The sequence below is a fragment of the Erythrolamprus reginae genome, chromosome 2, assembly GCF_031021105.1.
Source record: "Erythrolamprus reginae isolate rEryReg1 chromosome 2, rEryReg1.hap1, whole genome shotgun sequence".
Lineage (NCBI taxonomy): Eukaryota > Metazoa > Chordata > Lepidosauria > Squamata > Dipsadidae > Erythrolamprus > Erythrolamprus reginae.
In genome coordinates this window covers 21,678,223-21,699,075 of record NC_091951.1, presented here as the reverse complement: position 1 = coordinate 21,699,075, position 20,853 = coordinate 21,678,223, and the positions used below count along the sequence as shown (strand labels likewise).

Genomic DNA, 20,853 nt, shown 5'->3' with positions numbered 1-20,853 from the left:
TCTCAGCAAGGGGGTTTGCAGGAGAGGTGGGGCCGGCGAAGGTGATATTCAATGTCGGGGGCGCACAGGCGGTTGCACGCGCTCCCTATCTCCCTGCTAGCCCACTCGGAATATTCAAAATAAGAAAAGCCTTTGCCGGCAAAGGTTTTTCTTATTTTGAATACTCCGAGTGGGCTAGCAGGGAGATAGGGAGCGCGTGCAACCGCCCGTGCGCCCCCGACATTGAAGACCTCCGCTGAGAAAAGCCTTTGCCGGCATTTCCTCTCGGCGTCAAGGAGGCGCAGCGGCGGGCGGAGAGAGGGAAGGGGGGGCAGCGGCGTCCCTCCTGGCCTTGGTGGGCCGCCCGACCCTCCCCACCTCCTGCAAACGTGGCGGGCGGCGGGGGGAGAGCGAGGAGCCGGTTCCGGCGGGTGCGGGGCTTGGCTGGCTGGCGGGGGGAGCGCCGCTGGTGGTGCGGAAAGGCCGAGGGGGACCTGGCGCCGCGGACCGGCTGAAAACCCCCAACGGCCCGGTGCCGGTCCGCGGACCGGCGGTTGGGGACCTCTGCTGTAAGGCAGCCAACTTCACTCCTGTGGTCTGCATCCAAGAGCAAACATCATATCTCAGGGAGGATGTTTTATATCCACTAAATGCCATGTTCCTCTGTAAATTGACCTGCAAGGAAGTCTCCAGAGAGAGGAACAGTATGCAGCAGGGTTTAAAAAATGGGGTCTAATAAAGAAGGAGGGATAGCCTATATATGGTAGAAGAAATGTTTCCAAAAGGATTTGTAAAAAACAAAAAGCAAAAGGGAATACCCATCAAACTAAATGGCTAACTGACAACCAGGCTAAAAATGGCCACAGCAACAATAACAATATAAACAACAACAGGAGAGTTGGAATGTCCTTGGAGATCTTTTAGACCAACCTAAGCAGGTTAGGCAGGAAACCCTACACTATTTCAGACAAATGATTATCCAACATCTGCTTAAAAACTTCCAGTGTTGGAACATTCACAACTTCTGGAAGCAATCTGTTCCACTGATTAATTGTTCTAACTGTCAGGAAATTTCTTAGTTCTAAGTTACTTCTATCCTTGTTTAGTTTCCACCCATTGCTTCTTGTTCTACGCTCAGGCGCTTTGGAGAATAGGTTGACTCCCTCTTCGTGGCAAATCCTGAGATACTGGAATACTGCTATCATGTCACCCCTGGTCCTTCTTTTCATTAAACTACTAGACATACCTAGTTCCTGCAATCGTTCTTCATATGTTTTACCCTCCAGTACAAATAATTTTTGTTGCTCTTCTCTGCACTTTTTCTAGAGCAGTTGTTCTCAATCTTTCTAATGTTGTAACCCCGCAATACAGTTCCCCATGTTGCGGTGACCCCAATCCCAAAAATAATTTTGGTGGCTACTTCAAAACTGTAATTTTGCTACAATTATGATTCAAAATGTAAATACCTGATTTGCATTATCTATTCGCATTGCTGCAAATCCAACATAATTTAAACATAGTGATTAATCACAAAAACTCTTGAACCATTTCCAAAAACAAGTGAGGGTTGGTTTTTTTCCTCTCTCTTATCCTTTCCAAAAACAGAGGAGAGCTGGGGGGGTTCTCTCTTATTCTTTGGGTGCTTTTTATCATGCTTTAAATCAAGAGTCTCCTCTCTCTTTTTTTCCTCTCTCTTTCCTCTCATTCTCTGCCTCAATTATTTTCTCATTTCTTTTTTCTCCCCTTTTTTCTCCATTTCTCTCTCTCTCTCTTTCTCTCTCTTTTTCTCTTTCTTTCTCTCTTCCCCTTTCTCTCTTGCTGTGTCTCTCTTGCGCGCCCTTTCTTGCTCTTTCTCTCTCTTGCTTTCTCTCACTTTCTCTCTTGCTTTCTTTCTCTCTCACACTCTCTCTCTCTTGCTTTTTTTCTCTCTCCCCCTTTCTCTCTCTCTCTCTTGCTCTCTTTTTCTCTCTCGTACACCATGCTGGCAACAGCAGCATTGGGCAGTAGCCGCGGGGCGTTAGGCGACCCCTGTGTTTTGGTCATTTGACCCCCGCTGGGTTGCGACCTACAGGATGAGAACCACTGTTCTAGAGTCTCAATCAACGCACAAAGTACAAATACATATCTACAAGAACAACATAGAAAAAACGGGTGGGATATTTTCTCCTAAGTTTATTTTTTAAAGGACATATTTTTATTTTATTTTTCAAAACATGTACATGATAACAGGTATAAATATCAACAAAAGCAAAATAAGTATAGGTAAATGTGAACAATAGTACAGTAGGACAGGGATGGTAGACACGGTGGTGCACTTATGCACACCCCTTACAGACATCTTAGGAAAGGGGTGAGGTCGACTGTAGTCTAAGGTTAAAGTTTTTGGGCTTTGGGGAAGAAGCCAAAGTCAGGTAGTGCATTCCAGGCATTGATCACTCTGTTGCTGAAGTCGTATTTTCTGCAGTTGAGTTTCAAAGTCGTATTTTCTGCAGTTGAGTTTCAAAGTGTTTACACTGAATTCGATTCTATTTAGGCCAAACAGCTACTATATTAATAAATGGAGATAAGACAGGTAAAATCAAAAGGAGTCAGACAAGGATGTCCAATCTCCCCACTATTATACATTCTGTACATCGAAATTTTATTGAATATTGTGAGAGCCAATCCAGACATTACAGGTTTAAAAATTAAAGATCAACATTACAAAACACAAGATTTTGTGGACAACATAGTCTATATTATAGAGAATCCATTAACTTCTGGATTGGAATTACTAAGGGAAATGGAACGTTTTGGAAGTTTAGCGGGGCTCAAAATTAACAAAGATAAAATGAAGATGTTAACTAAAAATCTGTCTAAAAAACACATAGAGGAATTGGAAGAAAGCATAGGAATCAAGTCGGTTAAAAAAGCTAACAGCTAAATGTACTTCAATAAAAAAAGATAATTACCAAAAATTGTTAAAGGATATCCAGCTTCCACTGCTTTATGGTTAAAAGATTGAGTAGTATTAGTAAACAAGAGACTATTAACCATAGAAGGACACGACTTACAATATGGATGGCATAAATATTTATGGAACAATGAAGAAAATATACACAGATATTTCAGAAATCATTATATTAGAGGCATACATCCAAAATTGGCTGGAAATTAAGAAAATGTTTTATTTGCAGACTCCAAAATGACTTTCACCCTTAGAAGCAATAATGCATCCAAACTCAATTGAGGCAAATAATACTGTTACATATAAAGAATTATTATTAGAACAGAATGAGCTGAAACCAAGGACAAAGTTAGCAGGTGGGTGTAATTATTGAATGGTGGCCCTATTTTCAATTACAAAATAAATACAAATTTGACTTGGGAAAATTTGTCTTCCAACCAAGTAAACATTAAGAAATGTTTACATTAAGAAACATTAAGAAATTGACAAAATCTTTACAGGCCTGGAGGGAAAAGAAATTTCAAAATTTTATAGATGCCTCCTTAAAAATGAAATGGAGGAAGAGAGAGTCAAAGAGGTTATGATTAAATGGGCCCAAAATATAGCCCACACAATTGAGCTAGATAAATGGGAAAACCTCTGGAATTACAATTCAAAACTTACCATCTCTTCTGCATATAAAAAAAACCTTTACAAAGCTTTCTATCGCTGGTATCTTATACCAGTTAAACTGGCAAAAATCTATAATGGAATGTCTCCAAACTGTAGGAAGTGTAAAGACGATTTAGGCACATACTTTCATATGTGGTGGACCTGTGAGAAATCTAGATCATTTTGGAAATTAATATAGAAATGGATAAAGGAAATAACTGAAATAGAGATCAAATTTGAACCAGGAACACTTATATTGGGAATGGTTGATATGAATATTTTAAAAGATGATGAATACCTAATTATACACTTGCTTACTGCCACAAAAATCTGTTATGCTCAAAATTGGAAAAAGGAATTTACACCTATTAACTCTCATTTTATAAACAAAATAATGGAATTGGCAGAAATAAATAGGTTGACTATGCGCATTAAATATAGGGAAGACACTGTCTTCTATAAAGTTGGGGGAAATGGTATAGCTGGCTATGTAAAAGAAGAAAAAAACTGGAAATATATAGGGCTTGTTTACACTGCAAAGGGTAAATATTTCAAGATAAAAAACAAAAACTTTTTTTCTTAACCTAGACATGCTATAAATGTATATAAATTAAAATTGTTTTTTGATTAGATTCTCAAGACCTAGCCAATGATCGTAACATTTCAATTTTTAGTTAGTTTTACCATAGCTCTGGAATTGAACTTTGAATAAACTAAATCAGGCCAAAACTCCAACAATCAATTATTCACCTACATTTTCAATGGGAGTTCATCAATGAAAATCAAGACTTCTCTAAACTTTTGAAATGTTGCCTCATGTGAATTTCCTTGTGTGCAATAAGGGATGATTTATGCTTGAGGTAATGTCCACAGATTGGACATTTCAAAGATTTCTCAATTGTGTGAGTCTGCTGGTGTCTCACCAGGCTGGAATTATAACTAAAACTTTCCCATAAAAAGGACATTCAAATGGATTCTCTCATGTGTGAGTCCTCTGGTGTTGCACCAGTTTGGAATTCTCGCTAAAACTTTTCCCACAGTCAGGACATTAAAACGGTTTCTCTCCTGTGTGAGTCCCACTGGTGTTTCACCAGGCTGGAACTGCAACTAAATAATTTTCCACAGTCAGAACATTCAAAGGGCTTCACTCCTGTATGAGTCCTCTGGCGTTCCACCAGATGGGAATTTGACTAAAACTTTTCCCAGAGTCAGGACATTCAAACGGTTTCTCTCCTGTGTGAGTCCTCTGGTGTTGCACAAGGTGGGAACTGCAACTAAATATTTTCCCACAATCAGAACATTCAAATGGTTTCTCTCCTGTGTGATTCCTCTGGTGTTGCACAAGGCTGGAATTATCACTAAAACGTTTCCCACAGTAAGGACATTCAAAGGGTTTCTCTCCTGTGTGAGTCCTCCGGTGTGATACCAGGTGGGAACTTTGACGAAATCCTTTCCCACAGTCAGGGCATTCAAAGGGTTTCTCACCTGTGTGAGTCCTCCGGTGTTGAACCAGGTGGGAACGGCAACTAAATCTTTTTCCACAGTCAGAACATTCAAAGGGTTTCTCTCCTGTATGAGTCCTCTGGTGTTCTACCAGGTGGGAACTCTGACTAAAACTTTTCCCACAGTCAGGACATTCAAACGATTTCTGTCCTTTGTGAGTCCTCTGGTGTCTCATCAGTTGGGAACTCTGACTAAAACATTCCCCACAGTCAGGACATTCAATGGGTTTCTCTCCTGTGTGTGTCCTCTGGTGTTTCACCAGGCTGGAATTTTGACTAAATCTTTTCCCACAATCAGAACATTCAAAGGGTTTGTCTCCTGTGTGAGTCCTCTGGTGTTGAACACGGTGGGAACTGCAACTAAATCGTTTCCCACAATCAGAACATTCAAAGGGTTTCTCTCCTGTGTGAGTCCTCTGGTGTTGCACCAGACTGGAAGTGCAACTAAATCTTTTTCCACAGTCAGAACATTCAAAGGGTTTCTCTCCTGTATGAGTCCTCTGGTGTTCTACCAGGTGGGAACTTTGACTAAAACCTTTCCCACAGTCAGGGCATTCAAAGGGTTTCTCACCTGTGTGAGATCTCTGGTGCTGTACCAGGTTGAAATTATGACTAAAACCTTTCCCACAGTCAGGGCATTCAAAGGGTTTCTCTCCTGTGTGAGTCCTCTGGTGTTGCACCAAGTGGGACCTCTGACTAAAACCTTTCCCACAGTCAGGGCATTCAAAGGGTTTCTCTGCAGTGTGAGTCCTCAGGTGTACCACCAGGTGGGAACTCTGACTAAAATTTTTCCCGCAGTCAGGACATTCAAAAGGTTTCTCCTTTGTGTGAGTCCTCTGGTGTATCACGAGGCTGGAATTATCACTAAAACTTTTCCCACAGTCAGGACATTCAAAGGGTTTCTCTCCTGTGTGAATCCTTTGGTGTTGCACCAGGCTGGAATTATGACTAAAATCTTGCCCACAATCAGGACATTCAAAGGGTTTCTCTCCTGTGTGAGTCCTCTGGTGTCTCACTAGTCCAGACCTCTGACTAAATCTTTTCCCACAGTCAGGACATTCAAACAGTTTCTCTCCTTTGTGAGTCACCTGGTGTTGCACCAGGTTGTAAGTCTGACTAAAACGTTTCCCACAGTCAAGACATTCAAAGGGTTTCTCTCCTGTGTGAGTCCTCTGGTGTCGCACCAGTTTGGAATTCTGACTAAAACTTTTCCCACAGTCAAGACATTCAAAGGGTTTCTCTCCTGAGTGAGTCCTACGGTGTGTCACAAGGTGGGAAGTCTGACTAAAACCTTTCCCACAGTCAGGACATTCAAAGGGTTTCTCTCCTGTGTGAGTCCTCTGGTGTTGCACCAAGTGGGAACTCTGACTAAAACCTTTCCCACAGTCAGGACATTCAAAGGGTTTCTCTCCTGTGTGAGTCCTCTGGTGTCTCACCAGTCTGGAATTATCACTAAAACTTTTCCCAGAGTCAGGGCATTCAAAGGGTTTCTCTCCTGTGTGAGTCCTCTGGTGTTTCATGACTGAAATTGTGACTGGGTTTTTTTACACAGTCAGTACATTCTAATGTTTTCTCCTTTTTGCAAGTCTTGGGTGCTTCAGAAGACTGGAATTCTCTCTTTGAAATTTTCCTTGCAGAAAGGATATTCAAATGGTATTGTTCCTGTGTGTGCATCCTTTAGTATCTCATGTCCTGAGAATTTCTAATGAAATGTTCACAAAATCTGCATAGTCATATGTTTCCACCCTCATGTATGTCTTCTGGTGTACCACCATGTTGCCATGCTCACTAAAGACTTAACACATTGGGGTTCTTTTGTGGCTTCTCTCTTGTGTAGTTGGTTCCAAGAATCACAAGGGAAATGTTCTGACCAATTTTTGCTACACTGAGATAGTGTGCATGGCTCTTCTCCTGTCTAGCTCCTCAATGTATAAACAGCTGTGATTTGCAGTCTCTTGTTTTTCCACAAAATATTTGCAATTTTTCCAAAGCTGAGTTAATCAAAAATATGGACAATGCCTTGTTTAGTGGTGGTTTCATTCAGGCCATTTTCTTCCTCACAGGGAGAGGCCTGCATTCCTGCGTGCTCTACATGGCTTTATTATTGACCTTTTCATCTCAACTGACTTCCAGATATCTCCCTTTTTTGCTAATGGAAGAAAAACCATGTAACGTATCCTTGAGTTCTGAATAATCTGGTCATTCAAGCTTGAAATGTTTCTTGATTTTCTCTCTCTTGTCTAACAGCTTCTGGAAGAGGAGGAGAATTGTATGATTTTCTTTAAAAAATGGAAAATATTTTGATTTTTTGTTTGATTTTCCTCCCTTTTCAATGTTGCTTGTTATTTACAATTGTCCCGAGTGCTCTTATTGCCATCCTCTTTGTCTATAAGATTCAAAGAAAAGGAGAACTTTAATTGTTTATAAAATAATTAGATATTATTTGAAAAAAGAAATATATATATATTACAGTGATACCTCGTCTTACAAACACCTCTTCATACGAACTTTTTGTGATATGAACCCAGAGTTTAAGATTTGTTTGCCTTGTCTTAAGAACCATTTTCACCTTACGAACCCGAGCCCAGGTGTGTGTGGTCTATTACAGCGCATGTGCTCTCTTACTGCCCCGGGGATTCCCCTGCCTTGTGACTGTCACCACCCAGAATTTCCTATTTGCTTTCCGCCCCCGCCGGGATTCTCTTCTGGGAGGTTTTGTTCGGCTGAGCTGCATCGAGAGGAGCTAAGCAGCCGGAGACCCTGGAAGTTCACTGGCTAGGGCGGCCGCGGCTGAACCAAGTCAGGAGCAGAAGGGTAAAACAGCCCTTCCCGGAGACCTGCACAAAGCCAGGAGTGGGGCAGTTCAGCCTTTTCCCAGCGCCAGCAGAGGAAGCTAGTGCTCCGCCAAGGGACGCCCAGTCGGCTGGAAGCTACCTGTCAGCCTAAGCTTTCATCGCCTGCGAAGAAGCTACGGAAGAGAGCAAACGAGGAAAAAGAGAGTGATAGCCTATATATGGTAGAAGAAATGTTTCCAAAAGGATTTGTAAAAAAGCAAAAGAAAATACCCATCAAACTAAATGGCTAACTGACAACCAGACTTAAAATAACAACAACAATAAAAACAAGAGAGTTGGAATGGATCCTGGAGGTCTTTTAGACCATCCCCCTGCTTAGGCAGGAATCTCTACTAAAGTGATACCTCGTCTTACGAACTTAATTGGTTCCAGGAGGAGGTTTGTAAGACGAAAAGTTCATAAGACGAAACAATGTTTCCCATAGGGAACAATGTAAAACTGATTAATGCATGCAAGCAAAAAACAACAACGCAAAAACGGTGCTCCGCTGGGTGCCACCGCTCAGCTGTCACCTCTCGAAACAGCCGAACCCGGAAGTTCAGTAAAAGTTCGGGTTCGGCATTCGGGTTCTGGAGGCCGCCGAGAAGCGCCGCTGCCCGGCTGTCACCTTTCAAGAAGAGCTGTGGAGCTGTCGGCTGGTCGGGAGGCTCAAACGGAGGTGGGGAATCCCAATATGGAATTCCAGGGGCGGAGCTTTGACGTCACGAAGATGTCCTTCCTGGAGTCCACGTTTCAGCCGGCCAGGAAGGACATGTCCATGACGTCAAAGCTCCGCTCCTGGAATTCCCTATTGGGATTCGCCACCTCCATTTGAGCCTCCAACTGGCTGACACCTCCACAGCTCTTCTGCAAAGGTGACAGCCGGGCGGCGGCGCTTCTCGACGTTTTCCCAAACCCGAACGCCGAACCCGAACTTTTGCCGAACTTCCGGGTTCGGAGTCCGGGGCAGCAGGTTCGTAAGACGAAAAAAGTTTGTAAGAAGAGGCAAAAAAATTCCCAACCCTGGGTTCATATCTCAAAAAGTTCGTATGACAAGGGTTTTGTATCACGAGGTACTACTGTACACTATTTCAGACAAATGGTTATACAACATCTGCTTAAAAACTTCCAGTGTTGGAACATTCACAGCTTCTGGAGGCAAGCTGTTCTACTGAATAATTGTTCTAACTGCCAGAAAATTTCTTAGTTCTAAGTTACTTCTCTCCTTGTTTAGTTCCCATCCATTGCTTCCTTGTTCTACCTTCAGGTGCTTTGGAGCAGTGATTTTCAACCTTTTTTGAGCCGCGGCACATTTTTTACATTTACGAAACCCTGGGGCACATTGAGTGGGGTGGGGTGGGGTGGCTAAATAAAGTTTGGACAAAAAAATTCTCTCTCTTCCTCCCTTTTGCTCTATTTCTCTCTCCCTCTTTCTCTCCCTGCCTTCCTCTTTCTTTCTCTCTCTCCATCCCTCTTTCTTTCTCTTCCTTCCTTCCTCTTTTTTGCTCTCTTTCTCTCTCCCTCCATACCTCCCTCTATGTCTTTCTCTCTCTCTCCTTCCCTCCCTCTCTTTCTCTCTCTCTCTTGCTTTCTTTCTCTTGTTCTCTTTCTCTCTCTCTTGCTTTCTCTCTCTCTCTATCTTGTTCTCTTTCTCTCTCTCTCGCTCGCTCTTTCTCTCTCTTGCTTTCTTTCTTTCTTTCTCTCTCTTGCTTTCTCTTTCTTTCTCTCTCTCTTTCTTTCTCTCTCTCTCTGAGCTTCGCGGCACACCTGACCATGTCCCACGGCACACTAGTGTGCCGCGGCACACTGGTTGAAAAACACTGCTTTGGAGAATAGCTTGACTCCTTCTGTTTTGTGGCAACCCCTGAAATTTTGGAACACTGCTATCATGTCTCCCCTGGTCCTTCTTTTCATTAAACTAGACATACCCAGTTACAGCAACCATTTTTCATATGCACCAAAGACAAACGTTTGTGTGTGCAATCACACCTGGCCAATAAAGAACTCTATGCTATGCTGTGCTATGCTATTCTATGCTATTCTATTCATATGTTTCAGCCCCTAGTCCCCTAATCATTGTTGTTACTCTTCTCTTCTCTTTTTCATTAAACTGGACATACCCAGTTCTTGCAATGGTTCTTTATATGTTTCAGTCTCCAGTGCCAATCATTTTTGTTGCTCTTCTCAGCACTTTTTCTAGAGTCTCAACATCCTTTTTGCATCGTAGTGACCAAAACTAAATGCCATATTCCAAGTGTGGGCTTACCAAGGCATTATAAAGTGGTATTAACACTTCACGTGATATTGATTCTATCCCTCTCTTAATGCAACCTAGAACCATATTGGCTTTTTTGGCAGCTGCTGCACACTGCTGGCTCATATTTACATGGTTGCCCACTAGGACTCCAAGATCCATCACAGTTACTACTGTTGAGCAATGTATCACATAGACTGTACCTGTGAATTTTGCTTTTCTTGCCTAAATGTAGAACCTATTTTTTTTCACCATTGTATTTCATTTTATTTGATAGTGCCCAATGTTCAAATCAGTCAAGATCCTTCTGTATTTGAACCTATCTTCTGGAGATTTGGTTATTCCTGTGAGTTTGGTGTCATTTGCAAATTTGTCCCCTCCTCCAAGTCATTGATGAAAATGTTGAAGAGTACTGGGCCTAAAACAGAGCCTTGTGGTATTCCAGTGCATAAAGCCCTCCATGTAGATGCAGGTAAAAGTTTAACTTTTTTAAAAATGCCCAAAAAAGTGGAAAATAGTTAGCCTATATTTTGAAAAAGAAGAAATTGATAATTAGGAGATGAGAAAGGATGTATACATTTTAAAATGAGATTAAAAAATAATTGAAGAATTTAATGAAAAATTATATGATAAAGAAAAAATGTCAAAGTAAAAGATGATTTGGGAAGAGCTAAATTACTAATAGTGCCTGAGAATATTAAATATATATATAATGAAAAAATAACAATGATGGAGTTGATGGAGGTGGTAAAAAGACAAAAAATAATAATAACAAGATCCCAGAACCAGATAGATTACTAGCAGAGATTTAAAAAATCTTACAAGACATATTAAACCTGTCAATGTTATGCGAGTGAGGCCATTTTCCACTTTCCTTTTCTCTCCACCTATAAATTTAATCCTGAGAAATGTGAGAATAAACTAAATCAGGCCAAAATTCCAATAATCAATTGCTCTCCTTTTTTAAATAATTTTTATTTTATTTTTTTTTAATAATGAACAAACAAAACCAGACATACAAACTTTCAAATATATAAAAAAACAAAAAGAATTAGCTTAATACTTTACAATTCTGTTTCCATTGATTCATTCTTTTTCTTAAATGTTAGTTCAATTCTTTTTTCTTTTCTATCCAACTATGTATTTCCCCCCAAACTGTGTAGTAGTCTTTATTGTGTTTATTCTGTAATTCATATGTTAATTTGCTTAATTTAGCACAATCTAGTATTTTCCTAATCACCATTTCTTCATTTGGTATACACACGTATTTTCCTTTTTCCAAGTTTGAGCAAACACCAACCTGGCTGATGTTAATATATGTATTATCAAATAGTATTGCTTACTATGCTGTCCTCTAATTATTCCCAAAAGATACATTTCCGGTTTCATTTCCAATTGATAATTTAACATTTCTTTCCACCAGTTTTGAATCCTAGACCAAACTTTTTCTGCTTCCGGACATAACCAGCAAATATGATAATATATACCTATGCCAGATTTGCATTTCCAGCACTTATGTTTGGATGAATTTTGGCTAAACGGAGCATAATGCCACCGATAAAACATCTTATGTAAATTTTCTTTATACGATACCGACAATGTCATCTTATAATTAATTTTCCATAATTTTTCCTAATCGTCTAACTGGATAGAATAACCAAAATTTGTCATCCATGCTATCATATTATGTTTAACTACTTCCTCTGTATTTTCAGAATTTAGTAAATAATTGTACATAATAAATTTTTTATCTGATCCTGTTAAGATTTTATCTATTTCACTAGGTTTTTTACATATTCCAAATTCAACTAGGTCTTTTTTAATATCTGCTTTGTACCTGAAAATATGGTAACCAATCTAACTCCAGGCCTTCACTTTTGAGTTTTTCTCTAGATTTAAAAAATCCCATGGAATATAAGAGTTCTTCATATGTTTTAATTTGGTTTTTATTAATTATATTCAGATGTATTTAGGCTTCCAATGTAGATAACCATCTAGGCACTTCTCTATAGTGTTTATTCCTTACTTTTCTAGTCTGCGGAGGGGCGGCATACAAATCCAATAAATAATAATAATAAAAATAATAAATGTTCAAGTAAGATATTCCATATCTGGTGTTGTCTAAATTGTGAGTGTTTAATATGCTCTTTTCCCCACAGGTGTGCCTGCCATCCCTCACTAATATTATGTCCCTCCATTGCTAAAATTCTATTGCTGCCCAATTTAATCCATTCTTTAATCCACAGTAATATTGTCGCCTGATAATATAATTTTAAGTTCGGAAGAGAAAATTCTCCTCTCAGTCTCGAATCCTGCAGTGCTTTTATACTTATTCTTGTTTTTTTGTTATGCCAAATAAATTTAAACATTATTCACTAGGCTGGGATTTTATATGGACCATTTTTCTAAGTCTTCTTTGGTTCTATATAAAAGTTTTAAAAAATTTAATTCTTTTAAAGACGAATATCTAGATGAGAGCCAAAGTCCTAAATACTTATTTTTTTTCCTATTTGAAATACAGTTTTCTCCATTAATGTTATGGTTTGGTCTTGGTTGCAGTTTTTAGTTAGTATCTTGGTTTTATTCCTATTTATTTTAAGACCAACTACCCTTCCATATGATTCCAATTCTTTTAATAAATGTATCATTGAATTAATTGGATCTTCTAAAAAGAAGACTAATTCGTCTGCGAATGCCTGTATTTTATAAACTTGTTTTTTGACCTTGGTTCCTTGTATTTGATGATTCATCCTAATTTGATTTAATAAAATTTCAATTGACAATATAAAAATGAAAGGGGAGAGCGGGCACCCTTGTCTCACTCCCTTCCTAATATCAAATGTATCCGTCAAATCTCCATTAACTAAGATCCTTGCCTTTTGTTTAGAGTATATATTGTTTATCATATTTTCAAAATTGGATCCAAATTCCATACCTTTTATTAATTTTTTTTAAAGTCCCAATTTAAATTATCAAAGGCTTTTTCAGCATCTAAAAACAACATTTTATTTATTTATTTATTTATTTATTTGTTAGATTTGTATGCTGCCCCTCTCCATAGACTCGGGGCGGCTCACAACAATAAACAATATATGACAAATCTAATATTAAAGTAACTAAAAACCCCTTATTAAAAAGCAAGACATCCACACAAACATACCATGCATAAATTGTTTAGGCCTGGGGGAGGGGAATATCTCAATTCCCCCATGCTCGACGACAGAGGTGGGTTTTAAGGAGCTTACGAAAGGCAAGGAGGGTGGGGGCAATTCTGATCTCTTGGGGGAGCTGGTTCCAAAGGGTCGGGGCCGCCACAGAGAAGGCTCTTCCCCTGGGTCCCGCCAAACAGCATTGCTTAGTCGATAGAACCCGGAAAAGGCCAACACTGTGGGACTTGATTGGCCGCTGGAATTCGTGCGACAGAACGCAGTCCCGGAGGTATTCTGGTCTGATGCCATGTAGGGCTTTATAGGTCATTACAAACACTTTGAATTGTGACCGGAAACTGATCGGCAACCAGTGCAGGTGGCGGAGTGTTGGCGAAACGTGGGCAAATCTTGGAAGCCCCACGATAGATCTTGCAGCCGCATTCTGCACGATTTGAAGTTTCCGAACACTCTTGAAAGGTAGCCCCATGTAGAGAGCATTACAGTAGTCGAGCCTCGACATGATGATGGCATGAGTGACTGTGAGCAGTGACTCCCGGTCCAAATAGGGCCGCAACTGGTGCACCATGCGAACCTGGGCAAACGCCCCCTTCACCACAGCTGAAAGATGTTTCTGTAATGTGAGCTGTGGATCGAGGAGGATGCCCAAGTTGCAGACCTTCTCTGAGGGGGTCAATGATTCCCCCCCCCCAGGGTAATGGACGGACAGATGGAATTATCCTTGGGAGGCAAAACCCACAGCCACTCCGTTTTATCAGGGTTGAGTTTGAGTCTGTTGACATCCATCCAGACCCCAACAGCCTCCAGGCACATCACATCCACTGCCTCATTGACTGTACATGGGGTGGAGATGTACAACTGGGTATCGTCCGCGTACTGATGTTACCTCACCCCATGCCCTTGGATGATCTCACCCAGCGGTTTCATGTAGATATTAAATAGCAGGGGGGAGAGGACTGACCCCTGAGGCACTCCACAAGGGAGAGGCCTAGAGGTCGACCTCTGACGCCCCACTAACACTGATTGCGATCGACTGGAGAGGTAGGAGGAGAACCACTGAAGAACAGTGCTTCCCACTCCCAACCCCTCCAGCCGATGCAGAAGGATACCATGGTCGATGGTGTCAAATGCCGCTGAGAGGTCGAGAAGCACCAGGACAGAGGATAAACCGTCCCGGGCCCACCAGAGATCATCCATCAAAGCAACCAAAGCAATTTCTGTGCTGTAGCCGGGCCTGAATCCTGACTGCTGAGGGCCTAGATAATCGGCTTCTTCCAAGGACTGTTGGAGCTGGAGCGCCATCACCTTCTCAACAACCTTCCCCATGAAGGGAAGGTTGGAGACTGGATGATAGTTGTTAAGAATGGCTGTGTCCAGGGAAGGCTTCTTGAGGAGGGGGCGCAAAAGTGCCTCCTTGTAGGGAGCCGGAAAGGACCCACTCCCCAAAGAAGCAATGACGATCTCCTGGATCCAGTTCCATGTCACCTCCCTGCTGGCCAAGACCAGCCAGGAGGGACACGGATCCAGTAAACAGGTGGCAGAACTCACAGCTCCAATGGTCTTGTCCACTTCATCAGGTGTCACCAGATCAAACTCTTCCCAGAAAGATGGACAAGTACGGGCCCCAGTCACCTCGACTGACTTGTTGTCAGTTGACTCTGTTATCCAATCAGAGTCGAGGTCCGCTTGGATCTGAGTGATTTTATCAGAGAAAAACGTGTTAAAATCCTCGGCACTGCTCTGCAAGGGCTCCCCAACTCCCCCCTGGTTATGAAGGGAGTGGGTCACCCTAAACAGAGCGGTCGGGCGGGATTCCACTGATGCAATTCAGGCGGCATGATACGCACATCTTGTCACCTTGAGCGCCACTTTGTAAGTCTTAACAAGAGCTCTTACAAGTGTTTGATCGGATTCGGACTTACTCTTCCTCCATCGCTTCTCTAGACGTCTCTTCTGACATTTCAACTCCCTGAGGTCCTCATTGAACAATGGAGCTGTACGGGGTCTAGTGCCGCAGAGAGGTTGCAACGGCGCAATCCGGTCAAGAGCCTTGGCTGCAGCCTTGCAAATTCTTTATCGCTATAGCTTTCATAATACTCTAACATGTTCAAACTACTCTAGTGTTGTATCTTATTTGTCTATCAGGCAGAAAACCATTCTGATCTGGATGAATTGTCTTATTTAGTATATTTTTCAGTCTCTCTACTATAATTGACATGTATAGTTTGTAATCGGCATTTAGCAAAGATATCAGTCTATAGTTTTTAATCTGATCTAGATCTGCACCTTCTTTATGTATCAATGTTATATTGGCTTCTTGCCATGATAAGGGATACATGACATTTTTTAACATGTTTTTGTAAATTCCTAATAATAAATCTCCTATTATATGTACCGTTGCTTTATAAAATTCAATTGGAAATTCATCCGGTCCAGCGATTTAGTTATTATTCTGTTTCATGATAACATGTTCTAACTCTTCCTTAGTTATTTCTTTGTTTTTGTTTAACATTTCTTTATCTTCTTTACTTGTTGGCTTAATTTTTGAGTCTTCTAAATATTTTAATATATCTTCTTCTCTAATGTTGTCTTTATCATATAGTTGTTTATAATACAGTGTTCCCTCGATTTTGGCAGGGGATGCGTTCCGAGACCGCCCGCGAAAGTTGAATTTCTGCGAAGTAGAGATGCGGAAGTAAATACACTATTTTTGGCTATGGACAGTATCACAAACCTTCCCTTAACACTTTAAACCCCTAAATTGCAATTTCCCATTACCTTAGCAAACATTTACATTATTACTCACCATGTTTACTAATTAAAGCTTATTTTAAAAAATATTTATTAAAGGCATACGAAAGTTTGACGATGACATATGACATCATCGGGCGGGAAAAACCGTGGTATAGGGAAAAACCCCGTGAAATATTTTTTAATTAATATATTTGAAAAACCGTGGTATAGACTTTTCGCGAAGTTCGAACCCGCGAAAATCGAGGGAACACTGTATTCTAATGCTATTTCTTTCTTTTTTTCTAATAGGTGGTGTAATATTTTATTCTTGTCTGTGAACTGTTGAATTGATCTTTTTTCCTTTTCTTTCCTCAATTTATAACCATCTACCTGCTCTGTTCGCGTTTTAAAATTAATCTTGTTTTGCAGCTCTTAATTTCCTTACTACCTTTTCCTGATCCAATAATTATAATTTATGTTTAATTAGCTCAATTTGTTGTCTTGTAGTTTGGTTTCCCGGATCATCCTGAGATTCTTTTTCTAAATTTTTCAGTTAACATATTAATTCATTTTTACATTGTCTTTTTTCTTTATTTTTTCTGAATGTATAGGCTATTGTTAACCCTCTCTGGTATGCCTTAGCTGTGTCCCATAGATTCTGTAGAGAAGTTTCTTGATAATTATTTTCTTTAAGAAATAACTCCATTTCTTTTACAATCCAATCTATATATTCTTGATCTTTCAATAATTGCAAATTCAGCATCCATCTTTTATTTTTTCTACCTTCACTTTTCCAAAAGATTTTTACATTTTGCCCATTCGTTAATATCTATTTTAATGGAATTTATTAAATTTTCTACTTTACAATTAGCCCAAACCAAGTCTATTCTAGACCAACTCTGGAGTAAAATGTATATTCTCTCTTATCTTTATTTCTCATTCTCCAACAATCTCTCATGCTTAATTCTTCACACATTTGGTGGAATGTTTTTGGAAGCACTTTCTTTTTTTTTGTATACATTTTTATTTACACCTTTGTAGTCTTTAACAGCATCAATTATACCATTAAAATCCCCAATTACACAAATATGCTCAACTTCTAATTCTACCAATTTCTGATGTACTTTTTTTTAAAAAGCTTTTTGATTTTTGTTTGGCGCATACATAACTACTAGTGTAATTTGTATATTAAAAATTGGGACCGAGATTATTAAAATTCTTCCTTTTTTATCAGCATAAATTTTTTGGGCATCTAGTCCTTTTTTTCACATATATTGCAAACTCTTTTTTTGTTGTGTGATAAGGCTGTAAATACTCTTCCTAGCTTATTATTTTCTAGTCGTTTTTCATTTTGTTGTGGAATGTATACAACTTGTAAACAAATAATATTCAAGATTTGTTCTTGTAGTTTGTTAAATATTCATTTTTGTTTGGTATGTGAACTCAAACTATTTACATTGATTGAAAGTAGCTTCACCGTACTTTCCATTCCCACTTAGTTGTCTTCTGTTTATTCTGTTTTCTTTCTACGCACTAGTGAGAACTCCTTCTTGTTCCTGTTCTTTATCTTTGGAAGTTCCTTCATTTCCGCTTTCTAAGTCCATTAAGGGTTGTTCTTGGCTTTTACTTTCTAATTCAGATCTTTCTTCTACCATAAATTCCTCGAAAAATTCCTGTGCCATTAATTCACTATCTATCAATTTCCCACCTACATTTTCAATGGGAGTTAATAAATGAAATTCAAGACTTCCCTAAACACTTGAAATGTCGCCTCATGTGAATTTCCTTGTGTACAATAAAGGATGATTTATGCTTGAAGTAATGACTGCAGAATTAATATTTCAAAGATTTCTCAATGGTGTGAGTCTGCTGGTGTCTCACCAGGCTGGAATTATAACTAAAACCTTTCCCACACTCAGGATATTGAAACGGTTTCTCTCCTGTGTGAATCCTCTGGTGTTCCACCAGGCTCCAATTCTGACTAAAACTTTCCCCACACTCAGGATATTCAAACGGTTTCTCTCCTGTGTGAATCCTCTGGTGTCGCACCAGTCCGGAACTCTGACTAAAACGTTTCCCACAGTAAGGACATTCAAAGGGTTTCTCTCCTGTGTGAGTCCTCCGGTGTTGCACCAGTTTGAAATTCTCACTAAAACTTTTCCCACAGTCAGGACATTCAAAGGGCTTCTCTCCTGAGTGAATCCTCCGGTGTGTCACCAGATGGGAACTCTGACTAAAACCTTTCCCACAGTCAGGGCATTCAAAGGGTTTCTCTCCTGTGTGAGTCCTCTGGTGTTGCACCAGGTTGGAATTATTAATAAAACCTTTCCCACAGTCAGGGCATTCAAAGGGTTTCTCTCCTGTGTGAGTCCTCTGGTGTTGCACCAGTTTGGAATTCTCACTAAAACTTTTCCCACAGTCAGGACATTCAAAGGGTTTCTCTCCTGAGTGAGTCCTCCGGTGTGTCACCAGGTGGGAACTCTGACTAAAACCTTTCCCACAGTCAGGGCATTCAAACGGTTTCTCTCCTGTGTGAGTCCTCTGGTGTTGCACCAGTTTGGAATTCTCACTAAAACTTTTCCCACAGTCAGGACATTCAAAGGGTTTCTCTCCTGAGTGTGTCCTCCGGTGTGTCACCAGGTGGGAACTCTGACTAAAACCTTTCCCACAGTCAGGGAATTCAAAGGGTTTCTCTCCTGTGTGAATCCTCTGGTGTCTCACCAGTCCAGAACTCTGAAAAAAACGTTTCCCACAATCAGGACATTCAAAGGGTTTCTCTCCTGTGTGAATCCTCTGGTGTCTCACTAGGCTGGAATTATCACTAAAACTTTTCCCACAGTCAGGACATTCAAAGGGTTTCTCTCCTGAGTGAGTCCTCCGGTGTGTCACCAGTCCAAAACTCTGACTAAAACCTTTCCCACAGTCAGGACATTCAAAGGGTTTCTCTCCTGTGTGAATCCTCTGGTGTCTCACCAGCCCAGAACTCTGAAAAAAACTTTCCCCACAATCAGGACATTCAAAGGGTTTCTCTCCTGTGTGAATCCTCTGGTGTCTCACCTGGCTGGAATTATCACTAAAACTTTTCCCACAGTCAGGACATTCAAAGAGTTTCTCTCCTGTGTGCGTCCTCTGGTGTCTCACCAGGTGGGAACTCTGATTAAAACTTTTCCCACAGTCAGGACATTCAAAGGGTTTCTCTCCTGAATGAGTCCTCTGGTGTTGCACCAGGTTGGAACTGCGACTAAAAGTTTTCCCACAGTCAGGACATTCAAAGGGTTTCTCTCCTGTGTGAATCCTCTGGTGTTGCACCAGTTTGGAGTTCACACTAAAAGTTTTCCCACAGTCTGGACATTCAAATGGTTTCTCTCCTGTGTGCGTCCTCTGGTGTGTCACCAGGTGGGAACTCTGATTAAAATTTTTCCCACAGTCAGGACATTCAAAGGGTTTCTCTCCTGTGTGAATCCTCTGGTGTTGCACCAGTTTGGAGTTCACACTAAAAGTTTTCCCACAGTCAGGACATTCAAATGGTTTCTCTCCTGAATGAGTCCTCTGGTGTTGCACCAGGTTGGAACTGCGACTAAAAGTTTTCCCACAGTCAGGGCATTCAAACAGTTTCTCTCCTGTGTGAGTCCTCTGGTGTTTCATGACTGAAATTGTGACTGTGTTATTTTACACAGTCATCACATTCAAATGTTTTCTCTTTTTTGTGAGCTTTGGGTGCTTCACTAGACTGGAATTCTCTATTTGAAATTTTCCTCACAGAAAGGATATTCAAATGGTGTTATTCTTGTGTTTGCATCCTTTAGTATCTCATGACCTGAGAATTTCTAATGAAATCTTCACACAATCTGCACAGTCATATGTTTCCACGCTCATGTGTGTCTTCTGGCGTACCACCATGTTGCCACGTTCACTAAAGACTTAACACATCATGGGTTCTTTTCTGGCTTCCCTTTTGTGTAGTTTGTTCCAAGAATCACAAGGGAAATGTTCTGACCAATTTTTGCTACATTGAGATAGTGTCCATGCCTCTTCTCCTGTCTAGCTCCTCAATGTATATACAGCTGTGATTTGCAATCTCTTGTTTTCTACAGCTGAGTTCATCAAAAATATCCACAATGCCTTGTTTAGTGGTGCTTTTATTCAAGCCATTTTCTTCCTCACATTTTCTTCCTTTTCATCTCAGTTGACTTCCAGATATCCCCCTTTTTTGCTGATGGAGGAAAAACGATGTAACGTATCCTTGAGTTCTGCATAATCTGCTTATTCGAGCTTGAAATCTTTCTTGATGTTCCCTGGAAGAGGATGAGAATTGTATGGTTTTCCAAAAGAAATTGAAAATATTTTGATTTTTTGCTTGATTTTCTTCCCTTTTCAATGTTGCGTGTGATTTACAATTGTTCCAAGTGCTCTTATTGCCATCCTCTTTGTCTGTAAAGAAAAGTAGAACTTTGTTTATAAAATAATTAGAAATCATTTGAAAAAATAAAAAAAGTATACATTACAATGAAAAAATAAAAAATGCCCCAATGCTGTTGGGGGTCCGGGGGGGTGCTGGCAAGCCCCCCATGCCGGCGGCGACGTTTTAAAACAGCCGCGCCGCTTCCCAATGAGTCCCGAAGACAAACGCGGAAGTTCACCTTTGACGTTTGTCTTCGGGACTCAGTTGCGAAGCCACGTGGCTGTTTTAAAACATCGCCGCCGGCATGGGGGGCTTCCTAGCAGCCCCCCAAACCTGGATTGGGGGTCCGGGGGGGTGCTGGCAAGCCCCCCATGCCGGTGGCGA

The 20,853-nt window shown here is 40.6% G+C and overlaps 1 protein-coding gene across 1 annotated transcript in view; it reads right to left on the bottom strand.

The window, feature by feature from the left end:
• LOC139159240 (zinc finger protein 850-like) overlaps nucleotides 1-20,491 on the bottom strand; it is a 38,452-nt gene extending 17,961 nt beyond the window's left edge. The window contains exons 1-2 of the mRNA XM_070736587.1: nucleotides 19,232-20,491; nucleotides 4,726-6,454 (exon numbers count right to left, since the gene is read on the bottom strand). Of these exons, the coding sequence (XP_070592688.1) occupies nucleotides 4,726-6,454; nucleotides 19,232-19,712 (2,210 nt within the window). The 5' untranslated portion in view covers nucleotides 19,713-20,491. The remainder of the gene's footprint in view (nucleotides 1-4,725; nucleotides 6,455-19,231) is intronic.
• Between the last annotated feature and the right edge of the window lie 362 nt (nucleotides 20,492-20,853).